This window comes from Melospiza melodia, chromosome 8 (assembly GCF_035770615.1).
Source record: "Melospiza melodia melodia isolate bMelMel2 chromosome 8, bMelMel2.pri, whole genome shotgun sequence".
NCBI lineage: Eukaryota > Metazoa > Chordata > Aves > Passeriformes > Passerellidae > Melospiza > Melospiza melodia.
In genome coordinates this window covers 25,602,869-25,624,275 of record NC_086201.1, presented here as the reverse complement: position 1 = coordinate 25,624,275, position 21,407 = coordinate 25,602,869, and the positions used below count along the sequence as shown (strand labels likewise).

Here is a 21,407-nt window from a genome sequence, read left to right as displayed (position 1 = left end):
ATGCTGAGTGAAGTGTGTTTTGAACTATGTGGGGGTTTTTTATCCTGTTTCATAAATACACACACACAAACACACACACACACACACTTGAGACATAAGTTCTGTATTAAACAAACAGTACTCCACTAGTCAAACAAAGGCCTAATTCTGCAAATTAAATTGCAAAGAAGAATCTCATGTGTATATGGAGTCCCACTGATTTCAAAACTGCTAACACTCTAAAAGTAACTCAAAGTCTCTGCAGTAACGAAAAATGAAACAGCAAGAACTCTTTGTCTTCCCCAAACTGCTAAATGCTGTGCACATCTGCTAGTACAGGATACAGTAGGTTGCTGAGTATAGAGTAATTCAAGAGTCATTAATTAATAGCAACATAATAAAGGACCACAAATTTTTTATCCTGAAATAGAGAATGGAGCCAAAAAGCAATTGATGGATGATGGAAAAGTCTGAAAAGTGCAGCAGAATAGCAGTCAATTGTCAATTATCACAACAATACATAAATAAATAGCAACACTCCCTACCTACATGTTCTAATTGCAGCAAGAAAAATGCTTGGAGTTTTGGTGTGAAAAAGATCAAACCTATTAGATGAATTTTCACATCATGAGTGTTTCACTTCATTCAATCTTATGGTTAAGGAAAATGAACTATTTTGGTTTCCTTGACTTAGACTTGTAAACTGGCATAGGGAGTAATAAGGGATAAAAATTAATGGAGGCTACTCTTGTATATATTGGGTCATTACAACAAAGGAAACTACTGCTCTACTCTTCTGAAATCTTCTCACAAAGGAATTCCTCTATAAGCACACAGACAGATCACAGTGTTCAGTCTCTTAAATTCATTTCTAGGTGATTCAACATCAGTAAATTACTGTAACACTGTAAGGAAAATAATCCATCTTTTGCGATCATTGAGCCACCTTGAACAAAAGCACAGTCTGCCATTTTGCAGAGGACTCCACTGAAAAATGCAGTCTAAACTTTGCCTGTACCTGCTGGCAGAAATCCATGCACATACTATCCACTTAAGGCTTTTTCCCAGAATATTTCAACGTTGAGGTAATAATTTTCACTAAGGTATCTCCATTCTGACCTAGATGAGGCAATCTGACTTACAGTAATTTATCAAAGATAAGTGTACCTTCTGTGTTACCCTTCCTACAGACCTTTCCACAGAGAAGGGAATAATTTCTTACCTACCAGATTTGGAAATGAACAAAGCAAAATTTATATGCTCTCAGTGTCACAGCTGTAAATCCTGCTCTCCTCATCCACACAGACAGAGAACTAAACAGCTCTGCAGTGTTGGTCTCCATAATTTTTTTTTAGACACTCTGAGCAGCATTCCACTGTCAGGAAGGTTTTTAGAGGAAATGGAATGAAAAGTGGCTTGTAAGGCAGAGTACAAACCAGGCACCTCTACAGTGAGCAATGTTGGGAGTCCAGGAAGCACCTGTAAAAATTCCTTATACACATCTGGACTGGTCTACAGAGCCTCCTTCACACCAGTAACTTGTTTCAAGATGATCTCTTCAAGCAGTTCTTGGCAAAGGTCAACTGGAATCATTCTGCCAAGGGGTAACACAAAAAGGCACACAGGACAGATGTAGAGCCATTCCAGAGGGACATACCAAAATCCTGTCCTTCTTTGAAACCTTGGTACTTTCAGAGTAATTAATTAGAGTCCGACTCCTCAGGACTATCCTTTTGAACAACTCTTATCTTTTCTCCATCTACCGTGCAAAGGGAGCAGAAGAACCTGGAACTGGGGACTTTGTAAAGGCATGAGACTGGATGAATATAGTCTGATGTTGAACAGTGCCCTGATTACAGGAAAGACTTTTAAAAAAACTGGACAGCACAACTCCAAAGATATTCTTTGGCAGTGGAGTCAGAGAGAAACTCAAATACTTTCCTTCCTCTTTGAAAAAACTTTTTGGATTATTTCCTCAATATCTCCCCTTTGTATTTGTACTTCATATGTAGTTGAAATATGTACTGAGTACATAAGAACAACCAACAACGATTGTAAGAATAATTTAACTTATCAAAAATCTTAATTTCTTTTTTCTTTCACTGCAATATGATTTCAAGGAATCTGATTTTACCAGGGACATTCCACTTTTCCCTTTTTCATGCCACAGCTCTCTTAATTAGTTGACTAAGAAAACTGAAAATCTCTAATAAAATATAAATATTCAATTATCATATAAAAAATAAGAGCTACACTAAGTCAGATTCCAATCACAATGAAAATGATCATTAAAAAAATAGAGAATAAGGGACAAAGGAAAAAAAACATTACCTGTTGAAATCTTCCCCAAATTTAAGTTAGAAAAGTAAAAGTTTTATCAATTCTCAAAGTAGAAAAATCTACTTCCTCTACATGAAGCAGAATTTTACTGTCTGGGTCTAAACACAGCTGTACAATAGTATTTGCTTTTTATATGCTAATGCTGCTACCATGTATCAACAGAAAAACATGAAAAAAACATAAAAACTGAAACAAAACACAAACCCTTGGGTCCTTCATCCTTCTTGCCACCAGTATCCCTGACAGGATCATCAATGCTGCAGTCTGTCCCAGCCCAGGAGAAATTACAAATGCAAGTGGCTTCATTACTACAAACCTAGGGGAAAAAAAAAAGTGACAGCACTTAATTTCTAACTACATTTTACTAACATGTCACATTGTATTTATTTAACATGTAATTAGACATTTAAATCAAGGTGCAAAACGTACCTATTTATATACTGTATATATTGCACTGAGTGTTTGGAATGTCATAACACACCTGGAAGTTTGCCTCAACCCTCCTAATACTCTGACATGCTAGGAGAGGCAGAACTGGTTCTATCATCACTGGCACACACCTGCACAGGCTGTGAAAAATGACAGCCATGTAGCTAGACTAGTTAGACCTTCAGCAGCCAACTGTCTGGACTTGGAGCCTGGAAGCCCAGAAGGGATACAAACATTTGCCTTTGAAAGGTTCAGGACATGGTTACACTTTCCCACCTCTCGTTTACAGCCTGCTCCCATGTAGAACGAAGTCAATATATTTTCATTCGTTTTGTCAGCATTTTTCCTCAGCAGCAATGAGGAATGCTTGTATTATCTCTCTAAAAGAGAGGGAATAGTTCTTCCTCAGTTTACATTTATCTGAATGACCTCTAAAGAAGAACTTGGGACTCTAAAATGGGCAGTATTAGATCCAGAAAAATCTATCCAGTGGACAAAACCTAAACCATCAAATCGATAGTAAGAGCTAATAGCTGTAAGCTTCCCATATGAAAAAGAACATGGAATGGTGCTGCTAGAAGAGGTTGCTGTGGAAAAGAGCATGACACAAGAAACAGACATAATGGATGAAGTTTTGATTACAGGACTAGAAATTAGGTCAATCCTTAGACGAACAGCTGATGGCTTTTGGACACTGGAACATAATCTGAAAAAAACCCAGGAAACAACCTACCCACAAATGATTCTAAGTAACACATGTGATTTTTTAATTCAACTTTTATCATGCTCTGCTTTTAAGAAGCACTCACTGGAGAATCTTACCTAAGAACTTGAAGATAAACACATTTTATGGCAGGTTTGATCAACTGAAATACTCTTTTAAAATTAGGAATTGTAATATTCCACAACAAACAGGTTAAGATGGTTCACTCACCTTTCATGTCACTCAAGAAGTACCAAGATGATTTATAATCTCCTAGGTAATTTACTTTCAAATTTTAAAATTCTTATTGTTGATTTTGAACCTAACCCTCTATTTTGAAACAGAGAGACAAGTAGAGACAACAAGAAGAAATAATCCCTTCTGTACAAAGTGTAGCTCTTTAGGCAAGTATTTGTCTCCCTGAATCCCATAGTGAAAGGTTTTATTGGTATTTAAAACAGTGATCTGTTCGTCAAAACAGACCAAACACCTTAGAAAAATGAATTTTGTGGGTAGAATAACAGAACATAATGTGCCTGAATGTAAAATGATACACTTTGGAACTGTTCGAGAACTGTTTGGAACTGTTCAAGAACTCCCTCTCTACTGAGGACCCATGGTTTGGAATTTTAATTATTTAAGCCATGGGCTATAAATCTGTGAACACAAGACCAACTTCATAAAGGTGTTAGTGTGCAGGAAAAAGTTTAATTCAAGATGGCAAGTAGCTTGAAATAAGGGTAGTACATTACAGAAGTCCTTCCAATAACTAATGTCAAAGGTCTTTCTGGCTACTTACAAACCTGATTCTTTGGATATAACTGCACAACCGATTTGAGAACTTTCCTTTCTAAAATTTTTTTTATGCATCACAAAATGGCAGTCTTCCCCTGAATCCAACATTTGTAGTTTCAGATTAAAAGGTCTTAGGAAGACTTCCAGGTGTTAGGATCAGGCAGAGCAGAGAGAGCTGGGGAAGCTGAGCTGCTCACTCCCAGTACAGACTCACCCCATGACCAGAACAGACTTTTCCATTGGAACCAATGGGGCAGCTGCTTATGTTCAAGGACTGGATTGGCAGGCACTTTTTGTCCAGACACATCATCTGAGGTCCACATGGAGCTCCATCCTCCACATAACCTAAATCCGTATCATCGTCTAAAAGAACATGAGCACCACTGGGAGAAAAGTTTTAAGACAGTATTAGTATTATGACTGGAATCTTTTGAAAATATTAAAAGCATGTTGGTGTAGACACTGAAAGCCCCACACCTTTCTTTTATTCAGACAGACTGAACAAAACTCTATAGTTTTTCTGTCTGTCCACAGCAATGACAGTGTTCCAGTTGTCAAAATAAAAATAAGTCCAGATTAGAACCTAAATACTCAAGAAGGGCACCTTAGGCTTTGGGGATTTTTCAAGACTCTAACAGACCACTTCCTTATTTTTTCTTTTTCTCCAAGTGCTGTGAAATATTATTGCTAGAAAAAACTCTAAAAAACTAACTTCCCATGTGATTTAAATAAAAACACTAGTGGAATAATGGAACAATGGAAGAATTAAGAACCACTGTTCACTCAGGACCCAACCATCTAAGACAGTACTCTTAGGGTGACAATAACTGCAATGTTGCCAATGACTTCAAAATACAAATCCAGTATTGTGCACAGACCCAGTAGTGCAGGAGACTGAAACTCATTTATCTGCTCTTTAACTGAAGATCTTACCCTGCCACAACTCTGCAGTTTCCTCCCTCTCAGCCTTCACTTCACTACAGCTGTTTCTTTGAGTATTTAACACTCCAAATAATTCTATTTAAAATATGAGTCTTTGGCAATCACAGACTTTCTCCACCCCCAGAAAAACATAATGCTGAGTATTCAGTTCTGGCTGAAGTTCCGCTATTGGGATGAAGGGAGAGATTCAGGAGTATAATGCACATTTTACTCTCTTTAGATGTGGAATATTGGACTTTTTATGGTTTGGGGATTTTTTTTAATCAAGAGAAATATCACTCAGAATAATGATTTAGCTGCAATTACCTAAAATTCAGACTCTCATATTTGTGTCTCTCTTAATTTAATTAGGTTTGACAGAGATAAATCATGTTGGAACACTGCATTATCTTTTACCTGCAGTCCACTATGCGTCCTTGATGATAAAAAGAATTTGGGATAATTTCTCCTTGAACTTGACCAACTCGTGGAACTCTAGTAAGATTAGTACAGAGCAAAAAGCCACAGAAAACATCACTGGAAAATGAAAACAAAAATCAAAATATTACTGGATTAATATGAGGTAAACTTACAAAAAAGAAAGTCTGGCAATGGTGCTGCTGATCACAGTAATTTATTACCATAAGCCACATGACAGACTTTCAGAGTGCAAGCCTGGAAATAAAGTATTATTTTATTTAAATGACAGAAAGCAGAAACAAGTCATGGCTCACTCCAATGCACCAGGGAATGCTCACATGAGCACAGAATGTATCTGTGCTCTAAGAACAATCCAGTACAAGTAAGAGGAGCCAAACTGTACAAAGCTTTGTCAATTTAGGCTGAAATGCTTCTCTCTCTCTGGCAGCTTACACACCACACATTAATGTCAAGTTTGAAATCTTCATTGCATTTTATTTCCTTTGCAGGACAACAGAACCATAACAATTTTTTGTGTGAAGTTGTGTGTGCCCAAGTTTTTGTAAAGAATCTGCTTTTTTAATGTTATTTTATATCTGCATATATTTAAATATCTTTTATATCTTCAATAGAAGGATATTAACTAATACTGATTGTCTAAGTCACAGAAGCAGCTGAATGAATGCTGGAAACTAACTTTGTTAAAACTGAAAAAAACATAAATAGCCCATCAGCCAGATCATTGTCCTGCATTTCTCTACCAACAAAGAAATGAGGGCTTTTATAGAAATGAGGGGTTTAACATACACACTGTCCCCATCTAAATTAAACAATGCCTTTCTTTATGATCCTATCTGAAAACTAATAATATTAAAAAATCCACTACACAAGCATCAAATAGTAAAAGAAGGAAAATGTTATTTCAAAATTGAAATTTGTATGTACATAACCAAAAATTACAAAACAGAAGTAAATCAGGAGAAATTTAAGTCTATCTACTAATGATCATTTACTTGAAAAATACATTTAATCAAATATTCATCCAGCAATGATCACATGGAAATTAATCAGGCCTTTCTCTATAGTATCCAAATGTCTAATAGTCCTCTCTGGTCAAAATAAATGTTGGAACAAAGTTGACCCAGCATAATCTGGTGTCAGTCCCAGAGCAAGTACAGAGTGTGTGTATTTGTAGCCTAATTTATACCTGCCAAGGCTGAGGTGTTTTTATGTTATGAACTTGTGACCTTTTGCTGTCTTGTCCCTCAGCTACTCTGAAATAACTGAAGTCACAGTACATTCTTCTGAAAATCTAGAATGATTTCCAAATTTATTGCTGAGTCACTTATAGAATTGTCAGAGTGCAATTTTTTCAAGATGCAAACCTCATGAGGGAAAAGAGATTCAAAATAAGGCAAAACAAGCTGCTGAAACATGCATGAAAAAGTAGATAATATTAAACCATTAACAATCTATTTAAATTACAAATAATCTCTACCAAACTGAACTTACTGTTTGCTGCACTGAATCCATCGGTCTCCATCCTTTCCACAGTTTCCTTTTGTTGTGCCTTCTGTATTTAGCTTTTCATAACAAAATTTGTCAGATCCTGAAGACTCTGTTGATGAAGAAAAAAGAAACATGCTTTTCACTAGCAACATGACAGCTTTGAAACTTGCATAATTTATTGCAGGCGTTCTCTGTAATTTTTTTAATACAAACCATCAATTTAAATACACATGTATGTGCACAGATGGTATTTTCCAGTGACTAAAAGGGAGAGCAGGCTAAACTGAAATACCTACAGATATGTTCAAAATTTGCTCTGAACTTCTAACAGTAGCCTCCATGGTGTCTGCATTGTATTCTGCATATGAAATTTACCTGTGGTCTAATTTTGTTCACTTCATAACAGTTGCACATAGATTTAATCTAGTTGTTTTTCACTGCAATTTTTCCTGATCTGCATTTCAGAAGATTTTATATAGGACATTTATGATAAGCATATGTTCTGACATTAACTCAATGTTGATTTTATTCTATTTTTCAGATGTTCACAGGAAACCAAACTTGAACAGAATGTAATTTTTACTTATTTTTAGGAGTAAAATTCTGAACTAATAGGTTTTAAACCCATAATTATTTACTGATGAGCTTATTTGTTTTTTCTAAAAATGAATCTTAAAAAAAGAAAATGGAAAAGCCCAACAATTATATAGAGGAAGATAAAATAATAAGACAGAGTGGTCTCAGTGGCAGTTATGATTAGACAAAATGCACAAGAGCACACTAAATGCCAGAGCACAGGACGTCCTGGTAGTTCTACTCTGCTGAGTTGTCGCCAAGTCCTTACACAGAACATTCAGCCCCTCTCTGCTGCAAGCAAAGCCCATTGCAATTGCAATTCTGTTTAACTCAACACCTCTGGACTTACATCACACTATTTAAGTTCACACCAATGTACTCATTTTCCTGACTTGGAGGATAGTATAGAAAGGAGAGGCAAGGTGGAGCAGCTTTGGCATGAACCACGGATGGGATAATGGAACTGGTGACTGTCTTTAAAGAAAAGCCCAAAACAACTGGTTTTGAACTATACCCAAAAAATCCTCAACCCCCTCCCCCCCCAGCAGCATTTGCTGCCCTACCGAGATCTGCAGCCACATCATCACTCCCACTGACACCACTCCCAGATGCAGAATTCCACTTGGCAATCAAGCCATTTTCCCACTGCAGTCTACTCACTCTACTGATCAGAAAACATTAACTTGTAGCGACAAGAACAAAAAATAAAAAGATGAAAAATCCAAAGCAAAGACAGGAATGAACTAGAAATAAAATACATTTAAGATAGTTAAAATCAACCTACTAGATCCCCAGATATATTTGCACTGATTATCTCTTGTCTTGCATTCACCATTATAGCAACGACCCTAAACAAAATACAACATGTTAGGAATGAGAAATAAGAACAACTTCATCTCCTTCCCCTCTCACAACAAATGTCTCATTGCCACCTTTCACATGCATGTTGGGATGTAGATTCCATTAATTTGGGTAGATGAAGTACACATTTTGGCCCAGATTCCCAAAGCCAGTTTGTGTCCAATACACACTGACATTTAAGCAGTTGATTTATACATTTACATAGCTGGAAAGAACTTATTAACATGGAGTGTAATAAAATATCTATGTATAAAATGTAGAGCTACCAAGTGGATTTCACTCAAAGTAGAAATTATTACAATTCATAGAGTGCATTAAACACAAGCAACATTGATGTTTAAAGGATAAAATTTATGAAGAAATATGGAACACGAGATTTTAAAAAAATCAATGCCAAAACAAAACAAGAATGTGTTGACTTCTATTTGCTGATGCACAGGGATTTTAAAACACTGCATACCTGATTAGAATCACAGGCATACCCATCTTGTTTATGAAGATTTGGTGGACACTGAAAAAAATTAAGAATCTTTTTTGTCATGAGTACTGTAATAAGACATCAGAGTATCACATATGAAATTTTCCTGTTTTTAAGAAAATCAGCCAACATATATAAAGGAAGTTGAAAACATAATTAGTGCAATAATCTTCATAGCTACAAACAGAAACAAAAAAATTAACATCTTGAGCCATGAAATACAATGTTCAAGTTTAACTTCCTGCATATCCCAAGAAGCAATTAAGGAGGTGAGGCAAAATGAAAGCCAATGTGTTCAGTAAGAGGGTATTTGGTAGCTAATACTGGGGCCATGTTTGCAACACTGTCACCCCATGCATTTCAGTTCCACTACAACCATGAGGGAGCACCTGGCCACAGCCTACCAGTCTATTGCTTACAGAGCTTCAGGGGGCTTAATGACCTTAATTGTTATGTTCTCTTGGCATTGGAAATTCTTTCATACAAACAAATTACTAGGTCCAGAAACCTCAGACTATTAAAGTAAGGACTCACTTTAAACCATTCTTAAGGTTTTTCCTCAGCTAAAAGGGACCTGTCAAAATTTGGAAAGAGAATGCTGCTGCACTGGACTGTGTTAGCCAACACTCTGAGGGCAGCTTGAGAAAGAATGCTCCATCTACAGAGCAAAAGATTTACCATAAAATATTGGTAATAGCTACTTGTCTATGTGTTGACGTCTCAGATGATAAAATAAAAGGAAGTTATTGTTAATTTATTGGCATTTATAACTACAGCCAATGTCCAAAGAGATTGTGATTTGTCCTGAATCTCATTTCTTCAAGGTTAAGAACTTGATGCAGTAGATGACTGCATGAGTTATGAAGTTCTTATATAAATAGAATAAATATTTAAACATTCAATATTGAAAAGGAGTGTATGTCCCCTAAAACATCAAAGTTGCTGTGAAAATGGAAAATGTACAGGATGTTGACTATTTAAAAGAAATAAAATTGAAACAACATTCTGGTTGCTGTTTATTCCTGTATTTTACATTAGCCAAATGTTTTCAGGACAAGTGTGTAAGATCTGCAACTTTTAAAATTCTCATACATGTGCACACTCTTAGAAAACATAACACACTTCATATAAGTCTTACGAGGAGCAGTTTGAGGGATCTGGGGTTGTTTAGCCTGCACAAGAGGAGGTTCAGAGGGGACCTTCTCACCCACTACCCTCTAATTCCCTAAAAGTAGATTGTAGAGATATAGAAGTCAGCCTCTTCTGCTCAGGTAACAAATGACAGGATGAGAGGAAACAGCCTTCAGTTGTGCTGGGGAGGTTTAGGCTGGATATTAGGAAAAACTCCTTCACTAAAAGGCTTGTCAACCATTGGAACAGGCTGCCCAGAAAATCACAGGAAAATCACCATCCCTAGAGGCATGTAAAAGACATGCAGATGTGGCATTTAGGGACGTGGTTTAGTGCTGGAATTGGCAGTGCTGGGTTCATGGTGGCACTCAATCTAAAAGGTCTTTTCCAATCTAAACGATTCTATGTTTCTATACTCCTTTAGTTGTAATTTTCTACAATTTTATTTTAAGCCATTTTATTTCATAAAATCTTAGTGTTATTACCTTTGAATACATTCACATTTGCAGTGTGTTCTTATTATTTAAGTTATAGACCAGGCAAAGAATAAAGAAGGATGCCTGACACAATATTATACACAAAACCCCAAGATTTATGAAAACCAAATAAACATAGAGAAGCCATCTTTTGAGTCCACTTAGATTATTGTTTTCATGAGTTTACAATAGTTCACACTCCATTATATCATCATTTTGGGCACATGACTGTGCAGTTTGTTAATACAATTTTCCTGTTAAATGTATACCAAAAAAAGATTGCAAACAGACATCAGCAGTGCAAGCAGAGAACATTTCTGTACACATACCTGTCCAGAATCCCCAGTGCAGAACTCTGCAATGTCGCACTCGTTCACTGCGTATCGACAGTCATAACCTCGTGGGAAAAACTAGAAAATTAAAAACATAGTTCAGCACTAAGAATACATCTACATATGCTGCACCTTTTCCTTCCACCTAAAACACACTCTGAACTGTAACAGGCTGCACACGACTGCCATGGACAACTGAAAAGAACAACTGATACATGGCAGCAACACTCACAAGACACGATGTATTACAGCAGGGTCCATCACTACAATGAGCTCCATTAGAAAGAGAACACTTCTTACAACAGTCTGCATAGCATTCCTGAAGAAGAAAATAAGCAAAAAGTTTAGTTTCCCATTTTAAACAATTTTTTTTCTTTCCAACATCAAATTATTACATACTAGCAGACAAAAGATTCAGTTTAGCACTGATGATTTAAAATTATCATCTGGAAGAAGCCGTTGCAATACTCAAATACTAAGGGGAAAACAGTGATACACAATGCTATAGCAACACAGGGATTCACACCTTCTGAGGCCTGTGCCAAATTTATGCTGCTTAGTTCAATAGCATTCAATGCAGAAAAAACCTCCAACCTAATTACAAGTGCAATTATATTTAAATACTAGAACAAGAACTCAAATCTAGAGGGCAGATTTTTGCAAAAACATTATTGGAGTATTTCTGCAATAGAGAAGAAAACAACAGTTTACTTGTTCTGTCTGAAAACAGGCACCAGTCTCCAAAGTACCAGTAAGGAGTTTCCCACTCCAGATATGCTATCCAGGAAAGCCAAGAGGTAAGCACTTCTCCAGTGCAACTCAAAAACTGCTGGGAAACAGCTGTACCTTGTCATTGGTGTAACAGGACCTGTCCCGAGGACATTGTCTTTGCACTCATTGTCATATTTTTTAACACAGGCTTTTAACAAAATTGTTCCCAAACAACAGGCAAGACAAATTCATTTCCATAACCTTTCCTCCCTCTCTTACCAATCAATTAATTTACCTTAATAAATTTTATAAGAAAGATTTGTGGAGCAATCTGTAACTCTACTTACCATTCGGAAACCACAATCACATTCTTCTCCTGCTTCTACAAATCCATTTCCACACTCGGTGGCTTCAAAGAGCTAAAAGAAAAAAGCCCCCACCCCAAAGTAAGAATAAAACTAGTGTCAAGTGACTTCTGTGTCACATTTCTGCAATGCTACACAAATGTGCTGTCCCAGACAATGCAGGCGCCATGCCTCAGTGAGAAAAGGCAGCGTGGTTTTCAAATGCTGCTCATCAGAATTTTTCACACATGAAAGGCATACAGCCAAATCACAGGAATGCTGGTCCTCTTTAGGAGATACTGATCTCAGAAAAGCATGACAAATAGAGAGACACTACAGTAATATTTTAGGGGCTGACATTTGGATTTCATTCCTGTTCCATAGACTCCCAGTTTTGTGACAATTTCTTTAAGAAACCAGTCCACAATATCATTCTTGGGATTTGCTTAGGCACCCACACTTGCTTATGCAATGAGCTACTGTCTGTTCCTCTGCAATGTTTGTGCATGAGAATAATAAGTGGAAATAAATATTGCCAATAGGAAGTCCTATGTGCCTTATTAGTAAGCTATACACAAGCACATACAAAGACTACTAAACAGCTAATCCTAGAACCAGATACAGACAATGCAGATAAATTCTGCAGCTCAGGATGATGCAGATTCTACAGTGGTTTCACACATCCTAATTTTGATTAAAGGTACTTTTCAGTCTTGTCACAGAAATAATTCTGCAAGAGGCTTGTCTGTTTTCAATATAATTCTGCTTTAAAATAATATAAGAATATCAGGAATCACCAATTTAATTAGAATATTAGCAGCAGAAACACATCCACTAGAACATGGTTGAAATGAAGTTAGAAGTTAACAAGCTAAAATGTGAACAGATTAATCTAAGGGTAAAAGATGTGAGTAAACCTTTCTGCATGGGCTTAGTGGAAATAAAGCTGTGGAGAACTAGCAAGATACGAGACACAACATAAAATACAATACAAATTATATATGAACTTGTATGGAATTCTTCTTTGGTAGTTTTGGTTGGGGCAGGGGGGGGAATCATAATGCCAAGTAAAAATGAAATATCACATTTCACTTTTGTTGTATAAACCATATAGGTAATCGATAGCACCTACAATTTTGGGTGCCAGAAGCAAATCAATAGTGAAAAAATATCCATATGCACTCTTCTTCACCAGTAATGTTGACAGGATTATAAAAAGCATTTAATTTTTTCCTCCCCTCTGTAAGCTCCTGTCTCTACTACACTTTGGTGCAAACAGCAAGATCTCTTACTCTGAAACTGAAATTCATTTCTCTATCAAACAAGAAAATTACAGAACACAAGCAGGCACACAGAAATTTCCTATGGCAATCAGGAACCATTTAATGTTCATATACATGTCAGAGCATAACTCAGGATATAATTTTTTAAATAGCATCATGGTGACTGCTTAACAATTCTGTTTTACTTACCAAAGGATGATACACACAATTTTCTACCTTACCTCCTGACCTGCAAATAAAAGCATTCTAAACACTGTATGATTATTTTGCCCTCCCAAAGTACTTAAAGCTGTCAAGCACTGGCACAGAAAATATATAAAGATAATTCAACTATTTCCCCATAAGCCTTTTCCTCAAAATAAATCAGATTTTTATTCTGTCAAATTGAGTCAAATTGACAACTTCTTCACATTACTTTGCCTGACAACTCTCACTAAAAACTGAAGCTGTGTTTTTCCATTTCCCTATTTATTCCTTTGTGAAAGAATTCTTGCATTCTTACTCTATAAGCAAAGATTGCTACCCTGGGAAAAGATTCAAAACCACTTGAACAAGCAAAATTTTTTTTAGTTAATTGTGCAAGGTGATGGTCCACCAAAGGGTATAGATTAGTAAACAGAACAGCTTAATAGCCTCATGTGGTATTAAATTCTACAAGGACAGCAGTTTGACACTGTGATTAAACAGAGTATTAGTGCTTTGGATTGCTCTTACTTGGCAAAAAGAGTCATGGAATATTTTTATACTGCTCAGCTTTACAGGGATGTCAGGCTAACATTATCTTAGAAAAAAATTATGACCTTGGTAAGTTTTTAGGCAAAAAAGCAATGGTAGAAGGAAACAGCTATGAATGATAGTTTGCTAGATGTATATTTGAAATGAAATTAAGCAAATGTTGAGAATAACCAAAAGTTGCTACTGTCTACATGAAATCAGCTATGGATTTCTATTTCCTAATGTGGTAACTGGCATTCTTTTGAACAACCTCAGACACAAAGTCCAAGAATTGAGTATAGGTGGAGCATACACTTCTGGATTTATTTTGCACTACTTCCAGCTTATTAAGTGTTGCATTTATACTGAATTTATCATTATTTGAGTATGAAGAATTGTAGAAATCAGTTGCATTCCTCTCAATATTATTTTTAAATGCTAAAGGGGTTGAACAGCTAATTACAACCTCAAGAAAATACCCACATAGACATCTGAATAAATTTGAGAAGAGATGATGTCAGTGAAATGATTACATTTTCATTACAATGTGCAGCAGATGTCCTGAGTACCAAGTTATTTATTACCTTTGTTGGCCTGTTAAAAAGACAGGCACCGCCCCCACGAAGTAAAAATTCTTTGTATTCTGCAATGCTGCATTTGGAGAATTTCCTTGAATGGTATACCCTAAAATGGTAAAGAATTAGGTGAGTAAATGCCTTGAAACATCACCAGCTACTGGAAAGGGGCAAAGGAGTCACAACCTTTTTTAAATACTGTAAATCCCAGTTTCTTACAACCACTGTGTGTAACAGTATAACAGCTTAGTCTTATTCTCAAATAATAAAATCAGAACAAAAGAAAAATTTTAAAACATTTTGCCTTTTTTATATTTCTACTTCATGTACAGTATATAAAACTGTAGGTTTTAAACTTCATAATAAGGTAAACCCACATTATCATAGTAGCTGGTATTCACCCTTTCTATTGCATGCATAATCCAGTATCCTCTCAGGTTTTTTTTAACACCTACAAGATGCTACAGCAAGAAGTTTCACAGTTTAATACAAACTGGTAGAAGAATAATTTCATCCCATTTTCTTCTGTCATATTTGCTAATCTCATTTCATGTCTCCTTAGTTCTTATACTAGAAGAAAGTGTAATTATTTTTGCATAACGTTATAGACTTCTCTCAGATTTCCTCAACTCAATCTTTTTCCCAGACTATTGAAAATGTAGTTTATTAGTAATTTCTCACTCAGAAATTGTCTGATATGTTTACTAGTCATGTTTTGAGATCTGGGAATGAGATCTATTCACACTATGAAGGATTGGGGTAACCATGCCATAAGGAGGTTTGCCATTCCTCTCCTAACAACTCACTGCCACTGAGCTATTTCCCCACTGAACTATTCCATACATACTGATGGAGTTAAGTGAAAAGGCTTTAAAGGGCAGCTAATTATTCCCTCATTTCATTAGTCAGTCCTTTATCAGTTTCTACATGACCATCCTCTGCTCCTGGCTTTTGTTTACTGTTAGCCTTTTTTACAGAGGAGTCTTATTCCACAGCCTCTTCTTCTGATATTTCCATCCAAGAACAATACTTTGATGAGTTCACCACATGAAGGAAGCCAGTATCTATTCTGATCAATGCTTTACCTTGGATTCCAGGAGCAAATTTATGGAATGACTTTCTGCTGCACTCCTACAGTGGCTGACAATTACAACTCTACAGGGAAGCCACAAAGTAACTCTACTGAAGAACCAATTTCCAAATACCGTACAAAGAAACTAAGTTCCTTCTGTCTCATTTGTAACTAATTTTCTCCATGATTTTTGCAATCAAACTTCCACAGTGAGCAAGATACTGACAGGAAGTGATTTCTAAGACTCAAACCCCTGTATTTCAGAAGTTACTCAATTGTTTACAGTGCAGAGAAAAGAATCATTGGCTGTATGTGAGGGTGGAGGGCAATGAAATTCTTCCCATACAGATGTGCTTCCCTTTCAGACTTCACTGACCATTTATTTACCTAAGGATTGAGTTCCAACTGTTTCTGGTTTTTCATTTATTAGCACTAAAACACATGGATAAACTCAATGCATAAATATTTCTGCCATAATGTAAACTATGAACTCATTCCAGAGCCCTCAATTACTGATATTTATGACATACCCTGTTTCCTCCATGATGCAACCACCCCAGGATTCAGTGCAGTCACACTCTTCTCAGACAAGACCAAAATACAACAGAAAAGGAGAGAAGTTATAAATATGCTTACAATAAATATAAAGTACTATAAAAATGGAGCTTGACTAATTATACAAAGATTTGATGGTTGCTTGGCTGTACAAACTCTAGCCCCAAAAAGGAAACCAGCCCACTTGAAGACATACTAACACCTTAAATAAATACAATACTTTCAGATTACAATATCTGCAGGTTCTTAAGACTCAACACAAAATTTTAGGCGCTACACAAAGCTAAAAATAGTTGGCAACATCCTTCCCTCCATGCTCTCAAAACAGGCAGCACAAAGCTGTTTGCAGTACACATAATATTGATGATTTTAAATGTTCAGATTTTCTCCTCCCTAAAAATACAGAATACCCTGAAAGAGGATCGTTACTGGACAGGACAGGCTTTTTCCCTTTAGCATAAATTTATTCACAGTAATATGCCAATCAGCCAATCAAACATTCATTCAAAAAAGTAGTTGAATGAAAATGGATTTACAGTTTACTTACAGCTATAGCATGTAAGTCAACAGTGACCAATTTCATAACATAGTAACAAAAGATCAGCACCTTATGGTTGGTAAAACAGAAGCTGCAAACTGCCCATAAAAACGATCTACCAAAGATAGATGTACTGTAGTTACTACTGGAAATCCAGAGTTTCTCCGTGGAAAATATTTAGAAATCATTTTTGTGGTTATTTCTACTCTACCCAGGCCCTTCACTAATCTTTCTCTATAAAGGGCATCCAAATAAGGACACTAAGCTATCATATCAAAACCCTCTATTTTTCAGTTTAAAAATATTCTGATTTCCAAATTGTATCAACTGTTTTATCTGTAAAACAATTATATAGAAAATAGTTTAGCAATTTGCTAGTTTACATAATTCAAAAGCAATGCCTTACAAAACAATATTCCTAAGCATGGTTTCCAAACTCACAGATTTTTGAAGTGATCCACAATAAAGCCAACATTATCATTCACATTTTTAAAGAGGAAACAGAGAGCAGGTAGCCAAACTCCTTACAAGATGCAAGTGAAAAACCAAATAATTTTCTTTAGCCCTGAAAAGGGGTTTGCAGCAGTTTTTGTACCAACACTTTACACATGTTAAGGTAACACAAATGTGGTCTGACTGTGAAGCAGGCAAGATAACAAGTTGAGCAAATGTCACACTGGACTAGGTTATAACTCCTTACCATTTCTTCAACTGTAAATCAGGTATTTTTGCATTTCAAGAAGTCAGCGATTGTTCTATTGGATTTACAGATTTCATGATGATAGACAACGAGTTCTAAATTAAATTAATGGTGTTTTTACCAATATACCTTTGAATATTGGTTATGAATCTAACCTCGACACAGGACATCACTGACGTCATACAAAATATCGCTAAACTGGCAGCTCTTATTTTGGTGAGGCTGAAATTTCACTACATATATTTCCAAAAGCAGCAATTCTTGTTCTATAGTAACAGCAATTTTGGCGTTTCTTTCCAACACAATAAAGGAAGTGTTTGTATTTAGCTAAGGAAGACAAAAGACTCCATGTACATACTCGGTTTCCTGGCAGCTGGCTCCCATTGTATTCCAAGATTCTGAGCAAGACTCTGGGCTAGTTCCTGTGCCATGGGCAACGGGAGGCCATACTGCATTCCAAGAGAAGCACAATTATAAAGAAACAAAAACCCATTAATTATTGTAATGAACACTGCACTGGCTCATTCTACCTTACTACATAACTACTATTTCAACAATTCAGTGCAGTCAATCACAATTCTGCGTGCATATAAAGAAAATAAACTCAATAAAGTACATAACAGATAAAATATTCCTCTCCTAATCTCAGGCAATCTCTCCCCACTGGTTAATCTAAAGAAAGAAGTTTACTTGATATATATGCAGTACAGTTTTGTAACAGTAGGATTTAACCCACATAAAAACAGGAGAATTTCATTATCAACTTAACTCTGCACTGAGGAGAAAAAATAAGAATAGTAGTCAAAAAATCAATACACAGGGACAATTTGTTTTCTAATTTCATTGTTAAAAAATTTCTGGAAGAATCAGATGACATTGGTACCTCTGAAGATCAAGTGTCTTACAGTGGTAAGACAAAGAGTATTCAGTACTGTGTTTCAAATACTCCTTCTAAGATTTTTGGGTCTAAATTTCTGTTAAATATAACAAAAGGCAATTTAAGTTCTTTTTAAGAGAATAATGCAGACAGGAGAAATACTTTCTAAAAAGAAAGGCATGCTGAGCAGTAGTTTAATGATGATCAAGAATGCTGGCTGTGAGAATACTAACTTTTTAATATGTAAATTATCTTTAAAACCCTGGGTACTGAAACATATGAACTTGTAAGATTTTAATGTAGAGATTCTACTTTATTTCACTTTAGTCATGAAAAAAAAAAATTACCTCATTCACTCCTACTCCTCTGGCCACAGAGCAAACACCTCCAAAGTAACTTAAGCTGCTCCTTTTGTAATGAAATGTCACATTCCTTACAAACAAATAAAAATGAAGAAACTATAACACGTTGACATTGGGCACCAAGAGCTTATTGAAAGAGCATACTCTCACACATACTATGACAGATTGCATGTACATTCATCTATTTCTAGCTTAACAAGCAACTGCAAGTTTACAGAATACCAACACTGAAAGAGGTGGTTTTATGTAAACTTTGACACAAATACTATTTTTCTCTTCTAGAGTCTGAATCAGCCTTAACCCACAAACAAACCAAGCACAAAAAGCTTGAGTGCCAGACTCCTAAGACAATAAAGTAATAACATTTCTTTAAAAAGTTCACAATATATTCCAATTTATGATTTGTCATGAAGGAATTCTGTTCTGAAATGTACCAGTACTGAGAACTTTAAAAATTATTATCTCAATCCAAAGTAATTTAAGTTTTAAATCCCAATGAAAAGACTGAGAAGTACACCTAAAGGGAAAGTAATTTAATATTGCTCTTTAACCTTGCCTCCTTTCATTTATTGTTAGTAAGCTCCAAATAATTTAGTTAAGTGATGTAATCTGGAAGATCTAAATTATTCAATAAAATGCCTATAAATTACTATGAATTACACCTATTTTAACTTCATAGTCATAACAATAAATCTACACAGCCTACAAACAACCTACAGTGATCCTGCATGGTGTATGAATGACCTAACCTTTGAAAATTGATGGGTTTTTTTAAAATGACAGATTACCCCATACAGGTACGTCTTTATTTTTCAGAACATTCTAACAGCCATCAGAACTTTCAGACTGCAGCTTAACTAAACACTTACAGCCAGGGGCTTTAAAACAGACAGGATTGCAGGCACTTTTGGAAATGTTGTATTTCACCCCTCCCCAGCTCCAAGGAGGCTGAGCTGGAGCATGCCATGTTCCACTAGCTTTGGAACATCTCCAAGCATGGGCATTCCATAGTCTCTGTGCAGCCTGTTCCAGCATCTGACCAACTTCACAATGAAAGGGGTTTTTTGCCCTATGTTTAAATGGAACTTCTTGTATTTCAGGTTGGATTTGATACTTTTCACCATGAGAAGAGCCTGTTTGCTGGCAAACTCTTCAGCAGGTGACACAAAACATGCATGGAAGTCACTAAGAGTGCATGTCAGCAGCACCGTGCCTGTATTATGAAGAACAAAATCAGTGTTGTATTGTGATGCCTGTATTAAGGAAATCTGGAGGAAATTCTTCATCCCCTATTTTTATCTTCTTCTGCAGAAGATGAACTACAGGAGAAAATATATTCACCATGGGAGACATTAGTTACTCCATCCTCACAGTATGTCATGCTGCTGGAAGACAGCTTAAGATCTTTCCCTATGCTGCACAGGGGAGCACACATTTCCTCCTCGTTGCTTACAATGCCATGAAGTAAAATAATCCTTGCTCAAGGCTGAAGTCGTGCCTAGTGATGCACGTGGAATTTCCTCTCAAAATGCTTTGTGTCTCAGAACAATTCATTACAGCTCTAAAGAAGAAGACCTTCCATTAATAAATCATCACGGCAGCCACATGTGTGAATAAATTTACTAACTGGAACACTCTTGTGGCAACACATAATCCTGTCAGCTCTGCCCTCTCCTGATCGTAACTGGAAAAGCAGCACATTACACACCTGATTAGCAAAGCTAAGTGCCCTTAAAGGCTCATCTAAAGACACTTCACATGTGACACTGTCTCCAGGTTGCAAAGACATTCAAATATCATTATAGATATCTATCCACATGACCATGGTATATACTACACCTATTAAAAACAGATGTTAAATATCAATTAAGCTTCCTAAGAAAGGCAGATGTTGATTGATACAGAGAGTACCAACCAAAAAAAGTAAGAAAGAAGAGCCAAGTGGAGAAAAGCAGCAGACAGGAGCTAGCACAGTGAGCCACTGCCAGGGTACGTACGAGAGCAGGTGCACAGCATCGGCGTGCTGCTTGACGTAGTGCTGCCGGTACTTGGAGAAGTCGTGCAGCATCCGCAGGGGGTCGGGCTGAATGTTAATGCGGTCCCTGTCCGTCCACGTCTCCACAGCCACCAGCACCACCCTGGTGTTCAGCTGCTCCTTGTATATCTGAGGGCAGAGACAGGACAGGCACAGGAGTAGAACACTGGGTCAAACATGCACACTTAGCCAGCAAGAGTAAAGCGGAAGGACAAGAGGGATAAAGCAGGAGGAAAACATGGGGAAACAGTTAGCTGGCAATGCCTTGCATTTCCTAAAAGCTGATATGCTGATCCACTTAAATTTTATATTTTAGAAGGAAAAAGAAACCAATCCTTGTTGCTCTTTTTTTTTTTTTTTTTGAGCAACTCCATTGTCTTTAAAAGTCTCACGGTAAATAATTTTGCCCCTGAGTTTTGCAGAAAAACTGCAAAAAATCAGCAAGGAAGAAATGTAAAGGTACACTGGGTGATCTCCAAGAAGAAAACTATCTCCAAGAGTAGCCAAAAACAATTAAAAGTTTTAATTGCAACTTTTAAAGTTGCAATTAAATAATGTCTCAGTTTTCCAATAAATCCAAATTTTAATTAATGCTTGATTTCCATCTATATAGTATGATCACTTAATTCTCACATTGCATGAATGGAATTAAGGAAAAATATTTATTTTTCTATAAATGTTAATGTTACTG

The 21,407-nt window shown here is 36.3% G+C and overlaps 1 protein-coding gene across 7 annotated transcripts in view; it reads right to left on the bottom strand.

Annotated features, from left to right (window-relative positions):
• The window catches only part of ADAM23 (ADAM metallopeptidase domain 23), a 66,108-nt gene that overhangs the window by 14,636 nt on the left and 30,065 nt on the right, over positions 1–21,407 (bottom strand). For all 7 annotated transcript variants that reach the window (XR_010028592.1, XM_063162343.1, XM_063162342.1 and 4 more), the window contains exons 11-24: positions 20,679–20,845; positions 18,667–18,751; positions 17,801–17,891; positions 16,180–16,228; positions 14,587–14,686; positions 12,009–12,080; positions 11,183–11,269; positions 10,948–11,028; positions 8,994–9,044; positions 8,457–8,520; positions 7,100–7,205; positions 5,585–5,704; positions 4,461–4,629; positions 2,524–2,635 (exon numbers count right to left, since the gene is read on the bottom strand). Coding sequence is in view for 6 of the 7 variants with exons in the window: in XM_063162343.1 (XP_063018413.1) it covers positions 2,524–2,635; positions 4,461–4,629; positions 5,585–5,704; positions 7,100–7,205; positions 8,457–8,520; positions 8,994–9,044; positions 10,948–11,028; positions 11,183–11,269; positions 12,009–12,080; positions 14,587–14,686; positions 16,180–16,228; positions 17,801–17,891; positions 18,667–18,751; positions 20,679–20,845 (1,354 nt within the window). In the remaining variant the exon portion in view is untranslated. The remainder of the gene's footprint in view (positions 1–2,523; positions 2,636–4,460; positions 4,630–5,584; positions 5,705–7,099; positions 7,206–8,456; positions 8,521–8,993; positions 9,045–10,947; positions 11,029–11,182; positions 11,270–12,008; positions 12,081–14,586; positions 14,687–16,179; positions 16,229–17,800; positions 17,892–18,666; positions 18,752–20,678; positions 20,846–21,407) is intronic.